At 38.0% G+C, this 22,844-nt stretch overlaps 1 protein-coding gene across 3 annotated transcripts in view; it reads right to left on the bottom strand.

The window, feature by feature from the left end:
* The window catches only part of pcdh11 (protocadherin 11), a 992,866-nt gene that overhangs the window by 392,422 nt on the left and 577,600 nt on the right, over positions 1 to 22,844 (bottom strand). For all 3 annotated transcript variants that reach the window (XM_039765778.1, XM_039765777.1, XM_039765779.1), the window contains exon 4: positions 4,145 to 4,343. In XM_039765778.1, coding sequence (XP_039621712.1) covers positions 4,145 to 4,343 — 199 coding nt within the window. The remainder of the gene's footprint in view (positions 1 to 4,144; positions 4,344 to 22,844) is intronic.

Raw genomic sequence — 22,844 nt, 5'->3', positions numbered from 1 at the left:
AAGGATATGGAAGGTTGGCAAGAAACTACAAGATCTCACCACTGATATATGGCAGTATGATTTGACTACATGGAGAACCTTGGGCCTTGTCATTACTCTGTCACCCCAGTGTTGAGGGAAAGATGACAAATGTTCCTTCACAGGACATGTTTAGGTGTTTTACACCTTCTAGACCTTTAAGTGTTATAGACCATTCAAACATACAGGGGCATCAGAACCTACTGAGGTCCATTGAGCAATGAACAAAGGCACCAATATGATTTTTAGTAGTAGCTTAAGGCAAAGTTTAAATTTACTTCACAAGAGAAGGCTTACTTACTCTAGGGTGTGAGGAAGGATCACTGATGGAAGAGAGACAGAATAGAAGTAAAAAAGGACAGCACTTGCTACTAGTTAAGGGGGGACATTGGTGAGTCACTCCAAATGACTGACAGAGACCTGTGACCTTTGGAATAGATGGGGCTAACCGGCAGGTAGCAACAACAACATTTATTTCTATAGCACATTCTTCTTTCAAAACCTGTAGCTTAAAGTGCTTTATAAGATGTTAACAAATTTAATTAAAAAGAAAAATAATACATTAGAAATAAAGTATATAAATAAATGAAATATCCAAAATAAGAAAAAAATCAATAAGTGTTTACTTAATACAGATGAAAAAGTAACAAATAAAATACTTATTTATGGATTAAATTCCAAAATTTATTTTTAAGTCTTTAATGATTATAACAGTAAGTCTGATGCTAAGGTCAGGTAGTCAGGGAGGTCAGAAAAATAAAATCACCAAGCATTGAGACGGAGTGTTATTTTGTGCCTGTATTTATACTTTGAGGTTCCGTTATTGATTCATTCTTTACACTTTTGGTATATGTAATAAAGATATCAATTTTTTACATTTTGACTTCTAGGTGTGAAGAAATTGCACAAGTGTCTCCTCTCCCTTTACAATATGTTTACAATATCCATACATAATTCATTGTGGTTTGAGTTTTATGAAATATCTATTTTAAACATTCTGAAATATGTGCACTAATATGAGCATGTGAATAAGAAATGAACTTAAAAAAATATTTGAAAAGTATGTGTTATTTTACCCCTAAATCAGACCAAATTTGAAGGCTCGGACTAAAAATACAGGAAAAATAGCTCTTTGTTTATCAGCTACAATTCAAGTTGTTAAGATCACATTGAGGGGTTACCACCCCTGCTTCACACCTCAGATCTTAGTATTTGTCTTTGAGAAATGTGCATGCTCCCTTGAGTCTGCATGGGTTTTTCCAGTGGTACAATGACTTACCTACCACATTCTAAAGACATGTGTTCTATTAATTGGCAACTCTAAACTGATTCAAAGTGAGTGAGTGTGTATGATTAATTTGCATGCTTTGTAATGGGCTGATTTGTACCTTGTATATGATGCTACTAGGATCAGGTAGCTCTGTAAGCCTAAAATGAACATCTAGGTTAGAACCTGGATGGATGGATGAAACATTAAGAGAAGTTTCAACATAATATAGTACAGTAAATCTAGCATTAAAAAGCAAGACTCTATATTATTGTTGCAGCCAGCAAAACACCTGCTAATTTACATCACCATTTCAATGCTGTATATGAAGCTGTAATTAGGCTCTCTGTTTATGGTAAAACAGTAGCACTGTGCTGTGTGCTGGAGTTTCATTATTGTCTTTGAATAATTTGCTGCCCTGGAAAGTATTGGTCACTGTGCCACACTAAGATGATGACAGGTTGGCATGGTGGGTTTACCTTCTTATAAGCTTCACTTGTGGCAGATGCTGAAGCTACACATGCCAGCTCACACTCTTAACATTAATGGTCAACTGAGACAGAGAAGACAATGTTTACACATTTCTTTTAAAGCTAATATTTAAGTCCAGTCCATGGCATTTAAGGGATTATACAACATCTTAGTTTGTATTATAATATGTCAATATAGGTTTGGGAGGATTGCTAAAGGGGTATGGCAGGTATATTAGCCTATATCTGACCCTACCAGAAAAGTGATTTTCTCCCTAAAGACTAACCTGTGTATTTCTGTGGTGATTCACCAATATTGTGAATTAGAAGTACAAACAAAATGAAAAGATCTATGCAGATTGGAGTTCCCTGCGGCTTTTTGATTACACTGCAGAAACAGACTGTGAATCAAAGCACCTGCAACTGCTTTAATGTATTCTTCTTAAAGCTATAATATACTGAGGGATGGTTTAGTGGATTAACATAAGACATGAAGCCTTTTAATTGCAGGGTCAATAAGCCACCTTAGTAATTGGCATGCATTGTGGTTCACAATTTTCCCAGAAACTTAGAAACAAATGGTATGAACTGTATGGACATCTATATAATGCAGAATTACCCAGACTTTTATTTCTGGTCCAGAATAAGCAAATGAGTCCCATGACTTTTAAAATAAGAAGGCACTTCCCCTGAGGTGCACTGGTTAGGGATATTGCACTCTTTATAGCTTATCAATAACAAGTATGCTATAACACAGTACGGTGTTGCTTCGGTACAGAGAGTAAGAAATGTATCAATGAAGAAAAACTGAAATATAGGCACTTCAGAGTCTAAAAAAATCTCATTACAGGAAGATTCACTTGCAGGACTTTAGTGAGGAGTCTGCCAGTTCTTCACAAGTACACTTTACTTTAAATGACTTCTGAATCCTCCCTCGGGGTAAAGACATGTAGGTAAACAAAATACCAACACTACATCCAAAATCCAATGTGCATTTTTGTTTGCCTTCAATTCAGGTCAAGGTCTTTTATTCACTGATATTAAGTGGACACCTGAATAATAGGTGAACAAACATGAAGAAGCAAACTCTACCACAGTTGAAGAAATAAAAAAAAACTTTGAATACTCTCTAAAGTATACCACATGTTATGATGCTGGCTGCATTATGAGCAGCGTCTAGGTGTAGACAGCTAATACACTTCATTGGAGACTGGATAAGAGGCAGAGGAAAGGTCAAGAGATTGAGAACCAGTTGGTGTTTACTAGGAAAATCAACTTAGTAGTAGACTGTTTGCGCACAACTAAAATAAATAGTGAAATATTCTAATATGGCTTTTGTTCTGTTTTAGGAAACAGAACTATGGTAATAATGTACAGTATATAGTGAAATAGTTATATCAGAGTCCGTCTATTGTCTATAGCCATTTTTTCAGTGTCATTACCCCTAAAACCCATTTTGGCAGGAAATGGTAATAGATGAAACATTAACTCATTATGAAGCTTGCTGTGAAAATTACTTATTAAGTAGACGTGACCAAAAAAACAACAATATGTAAAAGAAAGGCCCAGTCTAAGGAAGAAACAGACAGGACCATGGGGAGAACATGCAACTTGTACATAAGTGGAACTACATTGGGGACACAAGTGGAGTCTAGAAGTAATAAATTATGAAATTTGACATTACACAATAATGCATAAAACTAATCATGCTTATTTATTTTTCACATATGGCAAAGCACTGACTTCTAGCCACTATGGCTCTTTTTTCTTTATTGGAGTACAGCTTTAAAAAAATCAAGCCAAAAAAGGATTAACTTACAAAAGATAAAAATTAGACTCACATTATGCTGACAATGCATAATGTATACATACTGTTTTATGAACACGTTTTGTGAAGCATACTGTATGCATATTTTCCTTCCAGTGAGTGAATTTACTTATCATGCTTAGTGAAAGCTGCAAAAAATGCGAAAGCAATAGAAACAACCAAAATTCTATATTAAAACATAATTGAAATTGTACACGTCTATTAGTGTAAAAGGTACACGATGTGAAAACAAGAAGTGGCTAAATTTAAAAGTGAAAAAGCATAATGTGAGATGCATTTCATTAAATACAGTCTGCTAAACACAGCTCTTTAATATGTGCCAACTAAACAATTATTACTTAATCAGATAAATCAGGTTCTATACATTTCATTCCAAATGACCTACTGGGTATAATATGCTAATTTTTGTTGTTAATTATTATAAGTACAATATCTGAAAACCATGTAGCCAGTATGCACAGTACTCTACTCTAATACTCTACACAGTGTACTATACTGTGTATTTCCAAAGGTTATACTGCTGAAAATACAATAAATGTGAAGAGTTTCTTTGCCACTTACTGGATTCAGGGTCTGAGTTGCCGTCACCCTCAGTGCGACTGTTGGGCGAAGTCTGTTCAAAGTACTCCTCTTGTGGGAAGCCAAGTGGTAGAGGGTGGGTGGTGCTGGTACTGCTGTTGGGTTCATGGTCACCTAGTCCACTGTCACTGCAGCTCTCCTGAGAGCCATCAGGAAGGTGAAAGGTGACTCGTCGCTGTGACTGCAAAAACAAAATAAAGTAAATTAAAACTCTTGAAATGCCCTGATGTCATGCTTACAGTTAAAAGTTACAAACACTGTAACACTAGTTAGAAATGAAGTATTTAATCCTTACTTATTTCAGTTAATGGAGTATTTTGGTTTAAAAGACAAAAAAAAAAAAAGAAAGAAAAAAAGGTGACAAAATGACACACTACTTGCATAAACCTGATTGCTATACACAGCTGCCCTGGGGCATGAGGCAGTTATTTTACAATGTTCCATAAAAAGGTATGATCTTGGGAGAGATAAAAGAAATAAGGCTATATTATTGAATTTAAATAAAACAAAATAGCAGGAGTAAAAATAAAAAACTACCTACTGTCACACACGTGCGCATGGGAGGCAGCTAAAGGGCTTGAGTGAAGGCAGTTCGGAGGCATGCCGGGGTGTGGCAGAGTGCACTGAATCTTTTTCTCCCTTGCCTGTAGACCATTCCTGGGGGATTTCACCTGGCTCTCCTGACATCACTTCCGGGACTGAGCCAATGGAAGTCGGCCACACCAGCTCCAGTCCCTCTGATGTCACGTCCGGCTATGAACCAATAGTGGAAGACCACGTGCCGGATCCATATGACCTCACTTCCTGTCTCCCCCTTTAAAACCTGCCCCTTTTCCTTTGTTTCCTCAGTCTTGTTTTGGACTCAGTTGAATGCACTTCAGTGCTGATTATTTGTTAAAACGACTTTTGCAGCCAGGATACCACATTATACGGGTGGCTGCCCCAAACCTTTATCTGTCCACGTCTCAAGCAAATGCTGCGTAAGGTGGTCAGCGAGGATGGAAGGAATTGGGATCAGCTCCTCCCCCTCGTCCTTTTTGCCTATCGGGAAGTCCCACAAGCCTCCACGGGGTTCTCCCCTTTTGAACTACTGTATGGGCGACAACCTCGGGGCATATTAGATATTTTGGAAGAAGGCTGGGAAGAAGAGGCTCTTCCCTCTACAAACATACTGGAGTATATTGCGCAGTTACTCGATAGATTTGGAAAGATTTGGCCTCTCCTTAAAAGTCACATGGAGGAGGCTCAAGCAGCACAGGCCCGGTACTACAACCGCCGCACGTCTCTTCGCTAGTTCCGCCTGGGAGATCGGGTCATGGTCCTAGTGCCTACCTCCCACTCTAAGTTGCTTGCCCACTGGCAGGGCCCCTACGAAGTTAAGGAGAGGAAGGGACTGGTCGACTATTTGGTGAGTCAACCCAATCGCCGGGCGAAGGAGCAGGTTTATCATGTGAACCTGCTGAAACCGTGGAAGGACTGGGACCCCACTCCCTCCTCCGGCCAGCCCCGCTGACTCTTTGCTCACACACACGACCTTAACTTCGGCACGGACTTAAGTCCCAGACAGCGGCAGGAGCTGGAAACAGTTATCCGGACCGTTGGAGGTAGTCAGTGAGAACCCCGGAAGGACCTCTCTGATTGAGCACAACATCGTGACAGAGCCCGGGGTTGTTGTCCAAGAACGCCTGTATCATCTTCCCGAGGCAAAAAAGGCTGAAGTGGAGCTTGAGATCAAGCGCATGCTGGAACTAGGTGTAATTGAGGAAAGTTATAGTCCCTGGTCCAGCCCCATTGTGCTCGTCGGTAAGCCTGGCGGGAGTTGGAGGTTCTGCAATAACTTCCGTCGGCTTAACAAGGTCTCCCAATTTGATGCCTATCCAATGCCACGCGTGGACGACCTCCTCGAGAGGCTTGGACAGGCTCAATACTGACCACACTTGACATGACAAAGGGTACTGGCAGGTTCCTTTAACGGACTACGCGAAGGAAAAAAACACGTTTAGTACCCCTAGCGGACACTAGCAGTATCGTGTTCTTCCATTTGGGTTACACGGGGCTCCAGCAACCTTTCAGCGTCTGGTGGACAAAGTGCTGCGGCCTCATAACTCATACAGTGCTGCCTACCTGGATGAAGTGGTCATCTATTCCAGCACATGGAAGGAACACCTACAGCATGTCCAAGCTGTATTACGGACACTTGGTGAGGCCGGGCTCCGGATTAATCCCAAGAAATGTTTCTTTGGATTAAGCGAGGCCAAATATTTAGGCTACCTGGTGGGTCGGGGTACCGTAAGGCCACAGTGCTCCAAAATTGATGCCATTCTGAAATGGCCCCGTCCGCGAACCAAGCGGCAGGTCCAAGCCTTTCTCGGTTAGCGGGTACTACCGCCGGTTTGTACCCGGTTTTGGAGAGCGGCGCCCTTGACTGATTTAACAAAGAAGAGGGCCCCGAACATTGTGGTATGGACTGAAAAAACAGGCGCTGCATTTGGTGACTTAAGCAGGCCCTTACGTCCGCACCTATTTTGATGGCACCTAACTTTTCTTTGCCTTTCATCCTCCAGACGGACGCTTCGGACACAGGCCTGGGCACCGTGCTGAGCCAAAGCGTTGATGGTGTGGAGCACCCCATCATGTTCCTGAGCCGGAAACTGTTGGACCAGGAGACCAGGTATGCTGCGGTGGAAAGGGAGGCTCTGGCGATTAAATGGGCGATTACTCAGCTTAGGTACTACCTGTTGGGCCAGGAATTCACCCTTGTCACGGACCATGCACCTCTACAGTGGATGGCCCTGCACAAGGAGTCGAATCCGCGGGTCACCCGGTGGTTTCTTGACCTACAGCCATACAAGTTTTCGCTCGTTCATCGTCGGGGCACTCTCCACGCCAACACTGATGCTCTTTCTCGGGTTCACGACCTCTCGGTTAGGGTCACCCAACCCGACGGGTCTGGTCTAAGGGGGGGGTCTTGTCACACACGTGCGCATGGGAGGCAGCTAAAGGGCTTGAGTGAAGGCAGTTCGGAGGAATGCCGGGGTGTGGCAGAGTGCACTGAATCTTTTTCTCTCTTGCCTGTAGACCATTCCCGGGGGATTTCACCTGGCTCTCCTGACATCACCTCCGTGACTGAGCCAATGGAAGTCGGCCACACCAGCTCCAGTCCCTCTGATGTCACGTCCGGCTATGAACCAATGGTGTAAGACCACGTGCCGGATCCATATGACCTCACTTCCTGTCCCCCTTTAAAACCTGCCCCTTTTCCTTTGTTTCCTCAGTCTTGTTTTGGACTCAGTTGAATGCACTTCAGTGCTGATTATTTGTTAAAACGACTTTTGCAGCCAGGATACCACATTATACGGGTGGCTGCCCCAAACCTTTATCTGTCCATGTTTCGTTCTTGTGACACTACAAAAACACAAAAAATAATCTTACCACTAAAGATGTTTAAAAAGTTTTTTTGAATTTTCAACCATAGAAAAAAAATGCTTTTTTCCATTCATTTAGAGAGGTATTTTTGCTAAATGGTTAAATGTGTATTAACAAATTTACAGTAACATCTTATGTACCAGTAACAAACAAATAAAATACAGTGGTATACTATATTTATTTGTGAGTGGCACTGCTCAAAATGAAGTACCATAAATGGCATACAGCATATTTTACCATGACCTTGATTACTTGAAATGTAGGTCTACGTGCATGCATTGTGGCTTAACACTGCACATCTATTTCTCTTTTTTTTCACTACTTGAATCTCATTCCCACAATTAGTTATTTTGTAAATATAAAAAAATAAGCAAAAACATACTTTTCTAGTTGATATTCTTCAATCAACAGAAATATCATATCATACATAAATATACAGTATACAGTAGCTTTTTTCTACAGTAATATTTTGAATTTTTCTCTAAGATTAGAGTGATCTTTGCAATCAATTGCATCATATGAACAACATTAAAAAGCAACACTATCATGTGTGTAGACCTAAGGGTAATCAATGTAATGTTGCCTTTCATTGGGCTTGATTGCATTTGTTTATATTGCACCATCAGGACGTACCGTTGTGCCATAACTATGCATGCTGTATATTTGCACTTATCCACTGTGTTGAAAACAATATAAAGCAATGAGTCATAGCAAATGATTACAAAATAAACACCATTTTCCTGGCAACAGTTTTTGTATTTCACCTTCCTCTTTGAACCTGTAACACAACTCCACCCAAAATGGACATTAAGCTGTTCTAGTGACTGCACAGATACAATTGGCTCTCAACAAGACCAATTATTGCCAGGCATTTAATTCTGAATTTGTCTATAGAGTTTCTAAAAAGAATGATACAGTGTTAGTTCTCAATGAGATAATATAGCTTTTTCAAGACCTGTTTATTAAGGCATCTTTCAGTGTTGTCTACATGTAAAAGCTCATTGACTGGACAAAACATACGTCAGTTACCAAACATTACAACCCAGATAATCACTTTATCAAACTAAATAATATAATGACTTCTTCAATATTGGTGTTGGTTTGAGCACCATGCGCTATCAACTATATTATGAATGACTTCAGTTAGAGAATACTGTTTGGGAGAACAACAGTTTAACAAATAACCTGTATGTCTTAACTTACTTACTTAGGACCTTCACTCTTCCTAAAACAAAGGACATCAATGACAGTTCTGCAATGACTTCTGGTTTGTGGTCCCTCAACCAGCTGCAGCTCTTTAAGGCCTGTCAACTTGATATCTGCTGGGAGATTTCTCCACTGTTTTTGGGGGATTCCATGTCAATAACTTTCATGTGACATTCGATGCTACTTTCTTTAATTGTGGTCAAAACATCTTTATTTTCTCCTCAGAATTTTGTCTTCTATTGTACACTGCAGTATTTTACGCCACACATCACTACTTCCGACCAGTGAATGTAGAGACTTTTTGGCAGACATTGGCTTATAACTATCTGGATCTACTTCATAGTGGTCTTGTTGTTTCTCTATGTTTCTACCCTTATTCAGCTGTATTTTACATTTAAGTTAAACAGATATATCTTGGTGGGACTTTAGAACTCCAGTGGTTTCTGAGCAACAGGAATGTTGCTTTTGCTTCGCTGATCCTGGTGTTAACATCTATCTACTGTATGCCTGAGTCTGATCCTCTTTGTTTGTCTACAACACTTTTCTAAGGGCACTTGAGCCAGTCTAACTGGCACTATGCAGTCTGGGTTTGTCTTCAAAAACAGTTTTTTTCCTTGTGGATGTTAAGTCTGAGCTGTTTGACTTAAACTGCTCAAATATTGGTCTATTGAATTAAGTGGGGGTGGTGCAGTGGTAGTACTGCTGCCTCGCAGTTAGGAGATCTGGGTTTGCTTCCCGGGTCCTCCCTGCATGGCGTTTGCATGTTCTACTTGCATGTGTGTGTGCCCTGCAGTGGGCTGGTGCCCTTCCTGGGGTTTGTTTCCTGCCTTGCGCCCTGTGTTGGCTGGGATGGGCTCCAGCAGACCCTTGCGACCCTGTAGTTAAGATATAGTGGGTTGGATAATGGATGGATGAATTAAGTAGGTTTGAGAAAGATATGTTAAATAAAATCTTTAAAAACAACTTCTGACTTTGTTATCCCTGAAAAGACATCTTAATGAATTCCCACCACCTATTGACCCCCTAATTCCATTTTAAAGGTATTCTTCAGTTCATTCTATGAACTCAATCTAGCTCTCTCAATAAACTTGGCAAGAAAAATTACCTTAACAATGTTGCATATAAGGAACTGCATAATTTCCTAACTATGATTTGCTTAGACTTGTTATCTGTTATCTAAACCATTATAATGTATACTGTACATTTGACAGAAAAAGGATAATTTAGAAGATATATACAATTGCCCTATATTTAATTAAATCATTTCGTGTTTCAGTCTATTTAAATTATAGCATTAAAGATGATCAGTTTGTGCATTATGAGTTCTTATCAGTGTAAAATATATGGACCAGTACATATCTGGTTAGAGTGATAAAAGTGTATGTGCTTTTGTAAGTGATGGCTTTATTATATACATTAAAGTGGATAAGATTTATGGAAAAATGAACAAGAACATAGTCATGTTGCTGACTACTTAGAAGGTGATATGTAATGAGATATTACAACCTATTAATCTAACTCTGATATGGCCCTAGCCTTAACTAATTTTGAAATGTATTTTATGTTTTTGGTACGACCAGCAAGGCGATGTATTGCTTAGTGCTATTGTCTCACAGTTCAGCAACAGTCTGTGTTTCTTCTAGGCAGTAATCATCATTTTATGCTCACGAAAAACCATCATATATGTATATGAGTGTGCTAATTTCATAAGCCGAGCCCTTTTGTAACTGGAACACAGTTTCATGGTGCAACTCATTTTATTTTTTGTCATAAAGATTATAGGGTCATTAATGTCCCTTATAGAGACAATAGCGAAATTCATACTTACATTTACTAATCAGCATGAAAACCTCTGCCAGCCTCTGGTACATTAAGACAGTATGAATGAGCAATAGTGTGCATATAATACTTATTATATATATATACTTATTATATATATATATATATATATATATATATATATATATATATATATATATATATATATATATATATATATATATATATATATATATACACACACAAACGTACCAAAAACATCTGAGGGAAGCAATCAACTTCTTGTTAGGCCTAGTTCTTGACCTAGGACTTGTTTATCACTATAATAGTTACTCTTTGGCAATATGAAAATTCTAGGAATCTTCTAAGAATTGCCTTAGGCAGCTAGTCAGCTCAAACAATATTGTAGCACAGTACCAAAGAAAGGTCATTTTTTTCTTTTAAATTACAGTTCCTCTGGAGAAATCAAACAGATCCTTCTTTTGTGAAAAAAATGATGTTTTTCTTTCTCCTTCAACAAGCCCCAAACCTGCCTGATCAAAGCAGTTTAGTGCTAACTTTTCCTTTTCTAAATTAGACAAGTGGGAATTGGTTATTAACTGCCTTAGTAAACAGGTTCGCTTTTAACTAAATTGCAAGCAGTTACTTGCAATTAAGCTAAAATTTAGCTCACTGCATAAATTTGACATTACATGCTTAATAAGGCTAACAAAAGGCTCTAAACAAGTTACTGATCTTTGTTAAATATTCTTGACAAGTAAAATAAAGGCAACAACATTCATCTTTTCAAATTTTTTGAAGCTTTCAATAAATGTACTAAGTTGTAGCTATACATCCTTATTATAATCACTTTACTCTTCTGTTTTCTATTGTGAAAAATGTTTTATTACAAGAGATTGAAAATTTGAACACAAAAGAATTAAGAATTTGATATTTTTATTTTAGTTTTATTTTATCCTCAAGGCAGTACAACATGCTGTAGCTTCTACTTTAAGATGTCTAAAGTATCTTTTTTGTTACATTCATCAGAAACCATTGAAGCATTCTAAATCTTACAACTTATCAAAATGCTAGAACTTTTCATTTCTAAACATTTCCTTGAATAAATCCAGAATAAGCAAAACAAATCTTTTTCATTCCCTGATGTGGTTACAAAAAACATTCACCTCATCTTAAACAGAATGGTTTCTTTCTGCTGTTACCATGACACTTGTAACTCTGCTCATACTGACATAAAACTCTGAAGCTCATTTATTAGTCTCGGTGCTGTCCATGAAAGTTTAGACTCCATGGCAACCTGCTCCTTGTTATGCTTAAAACCACCATAGCAGAGTGTCAATAAATGCTCGAATTTGCATTGGCCTCTAGTTTCATTTGAGACTAACAATTGCAAAGCTACATGTAATGTATTTGGTTTGCTGTTCAAGAGGACAATTTCAAAATGTTAAATTTAATTACACTGACTTATGTTCTGTTTTTTAGCAGGCCTAAATTTTTTGCCTGGGGAGGATAAACAATATAGCTATCTTTTGGTTTCTACAAAAGCTAAATAATAGCAATAGAAAGCCTTATGGATTTTAGGTCATTTTTAAAACATTGTTAGCCCTGGAGAAACCTTATTAGCCATCTGTAACAGTAGATACATATACATTAGTCTGAGAGCAGACAACCCCAGTTTCAATGAGTTGTTTTCACTGGTGAAATTCAAACTATTCTTGATGAGAAAGAGGAGAAATCAGTAAAACCATATGAGTCCTCGAATTTATAAAGAATGAGGAAGAATATGCCACGCTCCTGCTAAAGGAGAAGAAAATGTGGGATTGGTTTTCAAATCCATGGAATCAAGAAAGTTGCTACTTCATTGATTCACAAGCCCATACTAAACAGAATAATCAAAATGACAATGATAACCAATGTAAAAGAAGTTTCTAAAAGAATAAATACATGTAAATTAAAAGTACACCAAAAGACACTACACAAAACATATTTAGACCAGCATCTCAAAAATCTCCTAATGATTTTTGCCATAAAAACTCAAATTCAGTTCATGTGTTGTATGCAAGATAAATGCCAGAACAACCAGGTCAGGGCTCTATATACTTATATTGAAAATGTACCTCCTGCTTTCATGTGGCTATTACAGCATTTTAATGAAGTAAGGGATCATATAGCCTCTAACACTCACATTAGTGCCACACCATCATGTCATTTGTACAAGACTTAAGGTCTTTGTCATGTCATGTCATTTTCTTACCCACTTAATCCAGATCTATGTCTCGGGGATTTGGTTGGGTGGGCTGTAGACTATCCAAGCTAGCATAAGGTGCAAGGCAGGAACAAATCTTGGACAGGGTGCCAGTCCATCACAGGGTGAACACACACACGCACACACACACACACACCCACACATACCCAGGCCAATTCACCTGAACTACATGTCTTTAGCCAGGGAGAAGAAACCAATACAGACATGGGGATAACATGCAAACTCCACGTAGGGAGGACACAAATTCTGATGTCCTTACCATGAGGCAGCAGCGCTATCACTCCACTGCCGTGCCTCCTGAACTACAAATTCAACATATGTACAAACAAATTGTTCTCAAAATTATTAATGAAAGGATGAAATATGCCCAACTGATAAGGTATGAACAAAGCACAATATACACACCAAGTAGATACAGGAAAGACCCCCTAAAAGTTCAATCCACATCATTTGTACTTTGGTACATCTTAAAAATGTTAGGAAATGAAGGAGCTTTCTAAATAAACAGGATTCTGAGAAATTCATTAATGCGTTTATTTCTAGTAGGATTGACTACTGCAATGCGGTGTTCACTAGATGCTCAAACTGTTCTTTATACAGCCTCCAGCTAATCCAAAATGCTGCTGCAAGAATTATTACAAGAACAAGAAAATACGAACACATAACTCCAGTTCTTAAATTCTTACACTTGCTCCCGGTTAAGTTAAGGGCAGATTTCAAAACCCTCCTTTTAACATATAAAGCATTAAATGGCCAAGGTCCAGCTTACTTGTCTGAACTTAACATGACTTACAAACAAGAGTGCACATTAAGATCTCAAGATGCCGGTCTGCTTAGGATTCCAAGCATTAATAAAATAACAGTGGGAGGTCGAGCTTTTAGTTACAGGGCCCCTAAACTGTGGAATGGTCTGCCTGCTACTATAAGAGATGTCCTTTCGGTCTCAGCTTTTAAATCCCGGCTGAAGACTCACTACTTCAGTTTAGCATATCCTGACTAGAGCTGCTAATTAACTGTACAGACGGCATCTCTGCTGTTAGTCATTAGCACTAAAACATAAGTAACATGATAGATATAATTTGTTACTAACCCTCACCTATTCTGTTTCTCTTCTTGGTACTCAAATGTGGCATTCGGTGCCACGGCCCACCTGCCAAGTTGTTTTGCCTGCCTAAGGTAAGGTCATCCCTGATGGAGGATCGCAGAAATCATGAGAAAGAGGGTTTCTTTCATCGGATTGGCTGGCCCAGCACTGTTTCAGCCGTGGAATGGCCAAATGGGTGAGGCAGCTTGATGGATGAGGTCTCCAGGACTCTAAACAAATCCAAATCATAATATGTGATATCATCTACTGTTAAATTCTGCTACGTTCTTCTAAAATGTTTATTTGTATACTGTATTGGAGATTTGTTCTGTTCTGTGTATTGTATTGTATTGCATTGTATTGTATTGAGCCCCTTCTTTTTCACACCGACTGCATGCCCAATCTACCTGGAAAGGGGTCTCTCTTTGAACTGCCTTTCCCAAGGTTTCTTCCATTTTTTCCCTACAAGGGTTTTTTTGGGAGTTTTTTCTTGTCTTCTTAGAGAGTCAAGGCTGGGGGGCTGTCAAGAGGCAGGGCCTGTTAAAGCCCATTGCAGCACTCCTTGTGTGATTTTGGGCTATACAAAAATAAATTGTATTGTATTGTATTGGTACGCAAATGATTTTTTGCCTGATCGACAACAGTCTAATATTCTTTGTAGAGCACAATTAGTTTCTTTTTTGATAGGCTGTAACTGTCTTGTCTTGTGATGGTTTATACTGATTTCCAATCTACAGTGTTCCCAGTGTAATATACTGTATGCAAAGGTCTGCATACACTTACCAAGAATTCTTACTATTAATGCAAAAGAACAGTTGGGTTACAGACAGAATCGGTTCTAAAAAGTCTTGAATATTCATTTTGATGCACATTCAACATTGCACACAATATGTTTGTTGTGTAGAGTTTGCTTTTTCCACCCAAGTGTACAAAACTGGGTTTACATCTAAGATCATGACCAGAGAAAGGTTATTGAAGATTCATTTTTTTATAATAGATTTGATATATTTTATTAATATCCATGAGTAAATTCAGAAGCATGCAGAAGAAATTAAAATGGCTTATAAAAAGTCACAATTTGTTATAAAATTTCTTGAACATAAATCATGGGACTTAATGCAGAAACCCCTCAATGCTAGCTATAAAGACATCCATCTGTACCAGAAAACATGGAAACATGGGCAATAGGGTGAAATCAGGACTAAATAGGGTGTCTTTTTAAAAAGAACACAAGAGCAACTTTACTTCCATCATTAACCGAGACTATGTTTCACAATCTCTTTTAGTTTCTCAGCATTGAAAAAGTGAATCTAGAATATGATTAAACAGTGACAAATGAATTTAATAACAGTTACGGAAAATGTAAGTGATGGCATTCAAGTCAGAAATGATGGGGATCTAAAACATAATAAGTGACAGGAGGAGGTGCAGCAACAGATGAGTCGTCAAGGGTCCAGAAGGTGAAGATGGTGTATGAATGTTTATAAAATGTTTTATTTTATGCCTACTACCAGCACTTCCAGCATAGCATCTTCATATGGAAAAAAAAATCAGTTTTACTAAAAATTAATAGATGCTCTCCATCATTAATGTAGGAAAAATATTTAATTAAAATATGCTAAAAACAGTGCATCAATAGCTGAGTATATATGCTCCAGGTTATACTTATATGACCTGATTATATTTCTGCTGGGTGGCATAGCATTTGGCTCAGTTCACTTTATTCTTGACTACTGGCTCGTAGCACTTGCACACACATTATCTGAAAAAGTTAACATACAGAACAGCACATTCAGTAAGCAGTCATAAAAGCTGAAATAAATCACATTACTACAATCATAAAAAGTAATCCAAATACAGTATAAATTCTCATTAACATAAGATAATACATGACAAGTTGACAACAAATGAGATGAAAACAAAATCTCCAGTTAAAGCTCCAGGTAAGCAGGTGTGACTATGTGCTCAGTCATAATCTGTAAGAGAGCTGCACAGGAATTTTGGTCTCCTTCACATCCAAATGACACAGTTGTTTAACTGTCAGCACTAAACTGGCTGGTGTGTGGGGGTATAGGTGTGCCATAATACTGCTCTGCTCCGCTGTACTATACAGGGTCATGTGCTTGATGACAACTGGAGAGGCTCCGTTTTTGAAACCATGGGGATTTTTTTGGTGTTCTTTCTCAGAATAAACATGTCTGAAATGTTTATCTACGTATGCATTCATTCTATGTATATTCTTGTATCATATGTTATGCTATGTTAGTGAGAACTTATATTGGTGTGACTTTATTAATATAATTAATGAGATGTGTTTCTTTTATTGATTGTAAAACTTATGTGTTATTATCTATATACATTTTGTAAGATTATATACTCTATTTTTTACCACAGATATTTATAAATCTATGTAAAAGCTCTAAACTTGTAAGAATAATTTAATTTCTTTCTTTTTTTTGCTTTAGGCATATACTTAGAGTCATTAACATCTTATCTGCAAGGAATGTCAGAAATTACCCTTTCATTATAGCTATAAACCACCCTGCAAAACGTCTCTATTCCAGGCACTTTGGCCTCTGCTGTACAAAATTATCTTCAGGTTATCACTGTGTGAAAAACCTGCCCTCGGTACATGGATGCAAATATGGGTTCTGGTGCTCTCTGATCACCACAGGACTTTCTGCTTTCCTCAGTAGCTCTTTTGTCTTTCCTTTTCTTTATGGGGAATGAATAACTAATTCTCCTAATCTGTCTTATTCCTACAACACCTGCTAACTTACAATAAAATAAATCAAACAATTAGTCACAGGGCAGGCTCCCACCTCTGTGGGCATGTAGCCAAGCAGCATCACAAACTATGCCCCTGCATTTGACATTATGAAATGCAATATCCTCTGTTTTGTGTGTTTTTTTTTTAAGTAAAACAGCAAGTGATCATAAGGCTCTACTTTATCCAAAACAAAACTTGATGTATAAACTACATTTCTGCTCTGCCATGAGAGAAAATCTTTTCTGAAACCGGACTGGTTTATGGCACTCTACAGCTGGCAGCTTCCATTTTGTCATACCTGTAACAAAATGTATGTATTTGTAAAAACATTTGGAAAAATGTGGTACATAAAATAAATCAAACAGTAAAGCACATTCTTCACACTCGGCTAATATGGCATTTTTATACAATTTGTATTCTTTACCATTTACATGTGTCAAATATCAATGTCCTGACCTTCATTTTCTTCAAAATGGCATGTTTTGCTTTCTACTTTCTTGGGAAAAACATGCATAGTTTAAATCTCTGCTTTGGACCCTTAAGATAATAGATTTATGTTGACATATATTTTACTGTAGAAATAATTTGCTGGCCAGCTCCCAGTTGTAGAAGTGCTTCAGGAAATAGTGGATATTAGTTAGTCACAAGGGATCAGAACTGACAAACATTGTGCCGAGTTGTTTCAAGACATAAAAGAACTAAAAACTATGATATTGCAGGGCTGCAACATGTTACAGCTGCTCTTATCAGTGTTGTATTAGATGCATAATATTTACTATTTGAATTTTCTTTTGCTTAATTTTCTGCCAGGTGGAAGCAACTTCCATCTCCCGGAAAAAGTTCATAATTTTGGTGAAATGGGCTGCTTTCATGTATGGTATAAGGATGAAGGCAAGTTGCAACAGTGATGCTAGTATAGGATGCACATATATGGACGCTCATCTTTAACAGTTTTTTTGTATACCTGTGTATACCTTGTATTGGCTTCTTTCTGCTTTTAAATGGCAGATATTATCCTAATGTCTAGAGAATATCACCTTAATAGACTTACTCTAGAACCTGTTTAAATTTATGAAAATATGTGAAGTTTTTTTTTTTTTCTTTAATATGTTTATGGATATCAAAGTAGCTTGAAATGGCCAACTAGACCAGGCCCATAGTTAGTTTAGGTTAAAACAGTGATGGTGATCCTTTTGGGCTAAGCGTGTCAAAAATTCTGAAAATGCCTAACTTGACTCTGCTGGTGTGTTGCCCTTAAACAAAAAGGAAACAATTCTTTACATATTCATTTGTTTTTAAAAAATACACTCCAATTATGTGTGGTGTTATATATTATAAAAGTAAAAGAAAAATTAGGGAGTTAGAAAATTATATGCACAATGATAATTGTGATTTAAAAAAAGTCCACAAAAATTTTTTTTGAATAGCAATTTTAAATTGAACTGAACAAAGAATGCAACACATTGTATTTCATTTGACATCAATTAATGTCGCTCAGAACAGACCGCTAAATCTGATAAGGACAAAGGCGGCACTGTGTGCATCCACTGTCATTAATGAACACTATTGCTCTCCAAAACTTAGAATTCATAATGCTGAAGTGCAGACCATTTTATCTTTTGAGAGAATTTACAGTTGTGTTCCTCACTGCAGTTTAAATCCCTCCACAAGCTAATGTGAAGCTGGCATTGACTAAAGTGCACAAAAGACGTGTTTATCTTAGCATGCGATTTTAATTATGCCAACCTCAAAACTGTGCTTCCTATAGTTTATCAGTTTGTTGATTTCCCAACAAGAGGGAATAATTTGCTGGATCACATAGACTGTAATGTAGCGGCTGCTTATACTGCGTCGCCCTCCCTCAAGAACATTTCTTTGTTCTTGACTCCTGCATACAAATCCCTTATTGTCAAGACAAAGCCTAAGGTACTGTCAGTGTCTGACCAGAAGGAGCCATAACTGAATTACAGAACTGCTTTGATGATACCGATTGGGAACTGTTCAAACAGGCAGCTACAAAGGACAATCACAAATCACACAGACTTAAATGCCTATGTCTCTTATGTCTTATCCTATATTAACTTCTGTATGGATAATGTCACTATTACTAAGAACATCCATACTTTCCCTTATGGGATATCTTAGATGAACAGGATGGTCCAATACCTATTGAAGGAACATGACATTGCTTTCTGTATGGAAGACCCAGAGGCCTACAAAACAACTAGGTCCAATCTGAGGAAAAGCAATAAGGAGGCAAAGTGCTGCTACAAAGCAAAAACAGAGGAACATTTTAACAGCTCTGACTCCCGACACATGTGGCAGGGCATTAGATTTGTTACAGGCTACAAGAGTAACACCTGCTCAACCAACATGGGAAACACATGATGACCCCAATCACTTCTACACACGGTTTTGCCAAGGATACCAATCAGCCTATGACCAAACTAACCCAGCAAGAGGCCCCATTATGCACTCTGGCACTGAATGTACATGAGGTGAAATGGCCTCTAAACCACATTAACCCTAATAAGACAACTGGCCCTGATGGGGTTCCTGGATGGATGTTGAAACATTGTGCACAACTGACAGCTGTGTCGCCAGCCTATTTAATATCTCTTTAGAACTGGCCACTGTCCGCTACAATTGTCCCTATTCCAAAGCAAGCAGTGGTGAGGTCCCTGAGAGATTATCGCCAGGTAGATCCTATTGTTATGAAGTGCTTTGAACATTTATTTTTTAAATTTCTGATGTTAGGAATTTGTTAGTTTTCATATACCCTTTGGGGTCAGAGCACAGGCTCAGCCATTGTACAGCACCATGGAGCAACATCAGGTTAACAGCCTTGTTCAAGGTTCCATCAGAGTAGGATCTCTTTTGGCAGCAATTGGGATCGAACTGGCAATCTTCCTCATGCCAGCGCAGATCCTTAGAATCAGAGCCACCTCTCCACTCATGTCCTCATCCACATTAAGAGCAACATCCCCACTTCTCTGGACCTATACCAGATCGCTTACAGGACAAACAGGTCAACTGAGGACACTGTCTCACTTGACCTGCACACTGCCCTACCAAACCTGCAGCAGAAGTAGAGCTATGTGTGGATACTTTTCATTGACTCAGCTCTGCCTTCAACACTTTAATGATGAGAGGGTCCAGACAGTCCAGAGACAGTCCAGAGATTCAGGTTCTTGGAAGTCCACATCACCCAGGACATGTCATGGACAACAAACAAGCCAGCAATGGCCAAGAAAGGTCTTCAGAGGCTTCACTTTCTGAGGAGACTGAACAAAGTACAACTCCCACAACAGCTGCTGGTTAACTTCTACACTACAGAGTCTGTCATCAAGTACTATGTTATAGTGTGGTACTCTGGCTGCACCTCTGAGAATAGAAGACCCTCATCAAAATGGCTCAGAGAATTACTGGCACTCAGCTACCATCACTGGAAGATATCTTCACTGCCCACTGCAGTAGAAAAGCAAAGAACATTTATAAAGATCCATCCTACACCAGCCATAACATTTTTCCTCCTCTGTTCTGTGGCAGGCACTTCAGAGCCCTACATGCTAATACTAACAGGCTGAAGATCAGCTTTTACCCTAAAGCAATCAGCCTTTTAAATGCACAGCAATCACTGCACCTTCCTACAACAGACGCATCACTGATTGAACTGAACTTCTGTATCAACCACACATAGTCACACACTTATAAAGGACCCATGTGGAACTCATGACCATTACATTGACTGTAAACTTCACTGTGGCTTCATTTATTATTTAACTATTTATGGTTACACGTTTACCTCTACTTTTACTCTGTGTATATTTTGAACTGTTAATAGTAATTGTGCTTCTCATAGTTTAATGTTTACTTAGTTTATTATCTTCTCAAATAGTTTTATTTAACGCATCTATAGGTTTACTCCAAACAATATTACATTGTTGTACAGTGACAATAAACATATCTTTCACCTTGCAATCATGGACGACTGAGCCGATGGGTGACATCAGTAGTTTCATCAAGACAAATCGAAAAATAGCTACAATTATTTAAGTCTCCTTTTAACTGATGTTGTATGTTGGAGACAATTGTCATCACTCTGTCTTTAATGGAATTTCTGCTGAGTGGCCAATCAGAAATATGCTTAATAATGGCACCTTTATTTCACATATCTTGACAAAAAAGGATGCATATTTTAGAAGAAGTTCTTTAATAAATTCTCCTTCACTGAGGACCTTTCCACACTGAGCTATCAAGTGAGCAATGTTGAAACTTGCTGATGTTAAATTTGCAGGTCCTGTTAAAAATGTAAAGAAGTTATTTGATGGACACTCATTGCAGTTCAGTGGCTGAGAAACATATTCCTTCCTTTCATCCTCACTTTTTTATAAAGCTTTTTACATTGCATGTTCTGCTTACTACTATTTCATGGAACAACAGGCACAATGATTTGCCGTTTCTGTCAATGTCTCCATAATACATCCACTTTCTTTATTACTGAATCAGGATTTTTTTAATTTGAGGTTCCCATAACAGGGCTGCAACATTAAAGAAATAAAAATTTACAACTTCTATAATTCTCTAAGAGGTCTCACAATTTAAAATCTCTTTCTCCTTCATTTCGTCATTCATGACATCATCAAAGGAATTACAAAATCTCCAATTCTTATATGTGTACGGTATCGCATTTACATTCAATAACTAGTATGATTTACTATTTTATTTTCATAAAGTTCTTGGCTGTAAACGTCCTTACCTGTGCAGCATTGTTATTGAACTGGGTCCTGGCAAAAAATAATAAAATGCACTTAACGCAACCAATGAATGCAAAAGCTAATTTCACACAACCGCTGATAGTGCACTCATTTTGGAGACTGCTATTGCAGATATCATCCTTGTGCTTTGAAAATGAGCTTCTGGTGCAATGGTTAGAAGTCAAGTGACCTGTGCTGTTATCATGATTACAGATATGTACTAATATAGATGGCAAGAATCAATTTTAAGCTCTGGGTGGTGCAGGGTCTCATTTTCTCATTCAGCTTTTTTGGTAACTTGGGTATTGGTGAACACTGGCATGTCACCTTTGACACACCTGTTACAGGTTCCTTATCACTAGGTTAGATAGACTACAATATTCCTTTTCCTAATAACTGTAGGAGCCAAAGGATTATTTTCATTAGAAATTGTATGATATAATTTTTTTCGTCTTCCTCATTTCCACGTAGTCCTAACTTAATATAGGTATAATGTATGACTGAATTTTTTTATTAATATTAATGGCAAGAAAAACTTAATAAAAAAGAGTCTCTATAGATACACTTATGTCCACTCATTTTCATAATCTGCTAAACAGACGCAGGGCTCATTATAGAAACATCATATGGATGGGAAGAAAGAAACCTAAACGGAGTGCCAATCCATCATAGGGCACATTCACATTCACATTCACTTGCTCCAGGCAAATTTAGAGTTAAAATTTTATGTGAGAGGAAGATGTCTGGGATGTTACTTGGGATAAAACTAATGCATCTACAGAAAAAACTGACATAGAAAAGACTATTTATACATTTATTGATATGCATACATGGCACGGCGTATTTTGCATGTATGAAATGGTATTCTAAGATTAACTTTTATTAATGTGTTTCTAGCATGTCAATGAGAAGTACAGTATATATAAATATAATGGTTAAAGACCAACTCAGGACTCAAACAGAACTGTGTTACCATCACCTGTGCTATCATTCGTCAGAATTCACCAGCTTTGAATTGGGGCAGCCTGTCTTTATTTTGTTTAAAATAGGTATATTTAAAATTGAACTGTATTGAATCAACTTAAGAGGGGCAAAACAATAAAATATTACATAAATTATATATTAACAATAGTGACTCTCTGACATTGTAACTGTTGGAATGAACTATGTTAAATATAAATTTGAGATTAAGTCTCAAGAAAGTGTCAGTGTAGTGGCCAGGATATTGGCCACTAAGCCACAAGATAGTCAGTCCAATCCCTACACCAGGTGTTTAATCGGTTTTGGCTCCAGGTGTCTCCTACTGGCAACCCGTTTGATGTCCAGAAATAGTGTCCAACCGTAATTGGTCCAGCAGCTACCTGCATTACAGATCAAGCATTTTGTGTAGAATA

The sequence above is a fragment of the Polypterus senegalus genome, chromosome 10 (genome assembly GCF_016835505.1).
Source record: "Polypterus senegalus isolate Bchr_013 chromosome 10, ASM1683550v1, whole genome shotgun sequence".
In the NCBI taxonomy this organism is placed as follows: Eukaryota; Metazoa; Chordata; class Cladistia; order Polypteriformes; family Polypteridae; genus Polypterus; species Polypterus senegalus.
Note: the sequence above shows the minus strand (reverse complement) of the source record. Positions and strands in the feature narration are given on the sequence as shown.